Here is a 1,952-nt window from a genome sequence, read left to right on the forward strand (position 1 = left end):
ACAAACCCAGATTTAAAAAACCCCTAAAATTATTAGGGTTTCAAAGAAGACGAAAATGGTGGAAAAAAAATGAAGATGAAGATAATAAACCGTAAACAGTAAGAATGGGGATGAAGATGAAGATCATTGAAGAAGATGAAGAAAAATACAGACGTTGAGGATGAAGATGAGAGAGAGGGAGAGATAGGGTTTTAGTAGAGTAAATAGGAGAATTAAAAAAAGGGAAGAAATGATTAAGATTATTGATGTTGGGTTATATTGTTAATTATTTTGGTTTAGTAGGGTTTACGGGGGTAAATTCGTAATTACGTGTGTGAACTAAGGGTATTTAAGTAAAAAAAAGATTGACAAATATAGAAATGGGACAACTAAAAAGACTTTGCCAACTAAGAAAATGGGACATCTAAAATGGTTTGGAGGGAGTATGAATAATCAAGACTTAATAATTGAGCTGGCTAGATACAAAATTAGAATGAATAGAAAAGAAATAATAGTATTACATTGAATAATACAAGTTGTTGGAGTAAAGAGCATAATACTCTTTTTGAATACAACTTAGAATTATTAATTTCATACAACATAAACTTAGCATTACTAAAATAGAAGAAAACAATTAATAATGAAATTGATTAAGGATATGATTGATTTTTAGGGCAGGCTGAAAACATTGATTATCCTTGGATTATTTGATTAAACATAAACAATATAGTAGCGATTACTGAATTAGAAAAACATTATCAGATCATTGATTAGAACGAGGCAAGATTCTTCCTAAACCAGTCCAGTAGCTCTTGATTTTTGCCAAGTTCTCTAGTTTCTCAGTAGCGGTGCCAGGTGTGTAGGTGACACGAGCCTAGGTATCTCCTTTAAAAAAGTATACCGAATTCGGATAAGTATCATGATCCAAAGAAAAGACACCATCTATGCCATTTTCAAAGATAGTCCCTCTTTAAGTCACCCAGTTTTGGCGTATGGGGCTACTGTTAAACAGTTTTCCAGCACCCTCATAGAAGATACGAGCATACTTATCTCCCTTAAATAGGTAAACTTCATAAGGACGTGATGTCTCAAATGCAGCATCCAACCCATTCGCAAAAATAGTACCCTTCAAATAAGGGAATACCTCTTCAATTGGGGAAGGCCCTACCAGGAGCTTGTTCTTTGGGATTTTTAGACCGTAAGACCATTTGGCACAAAAGTTATCGGAGAAGATAAATGCAACTCCTTCTTTAGAAGGGAAAGTACAATCTATTCCTTTATCTCCAAAAATTGTGCCCTTAAGAGATGAATATTGATTCACTTTGGCTGGTCCATATAATATTGTGTCATTATATGTACCTGGATTCACTTCTTCAATGATATATTCCTTCTTCATGAATATATAAGCTTGGTTTTTGTGTCATGATCTGAAAGCAGCGGTTACATAAATAGGGCTTGACATTTTCCTTACAAGTTGGTTAGATTCAAATTCTAGCACGGGGGTTAGAAAGCAATGCATGGTTAGTTTTTCCATTGGGTCTTATCATGATACTCAATTGTGTGATGTTGTTTCCATGGATGCTTGTCATATTTTACTTGGTAGACCTTGGAAAAGTGATGGAAAATCACATTGTTGAAATACACGAAGATGGTCCAATGCAACAAGAGGGGGGTGAATTGTTGTGTATCAAGCTTTACTTCGTTTTTCTTCTGATTTGCGGAATTTTAACAAACAAAATAAAGCTTAAACTTAAAAAGCAAAAGATAAAAAGGAGACAAAGATTTTACGTGGAAACCTTCTTGGCCTAATAAGAAGGAAAACCACGACCCCCCGGGATTTCAAAATTTTCACTATGTTTTAGGCAATCAAATACAATTACATAAAACAGTTTGCTTCACTTGAAGCTTCTCTACTCTAGGACTAATTCTCTTTCTCTACTTTCTCCTTCTCTTTCTCTTCTCACGTTTCACTT

The 1,952-nt window shown here is 34.3% G+C and overlaps 1 protein-coding gene across 1 annotated transcript; it reads right to left on the bottom strand.

Annotated features, from left to right (window-relative positions):
* Positions 1 to 949: 949 nt before the first annotated feature.
* LOC130821521 (albumin-2-like) lies at positions 950 to 1,375 on the bottom strand. The gene has a single exon (XM_057687314.1). The coding sequence runs from the start codon at positions 1,373 to 1,375 to the stop codon at positions 950 to 952; it is 426 nt and encodes a 141-aa protein (XP_057543297.1).
* Between the last annotated feature and the right edge of the window lie 577 nt (positions 1,376 to 1,952).

The sequence above is a fragment of the Amaranthus tricolor genome, chromosome 8 (assembly GCF_026212465.1).
Source record: "Amaranthus tricolor cultivar Red isolate AtriRed21 chromosome 8, ASM2621246v1, whole genome shotgun sequence".
Taxonomy (NCBI): Eukaryota; Viridiplantae; Streptophyta; class Magnoliopsida; order Caryophyllales; family Amaranthaceae; genus Amaranthus; species Amaranthus tricolor.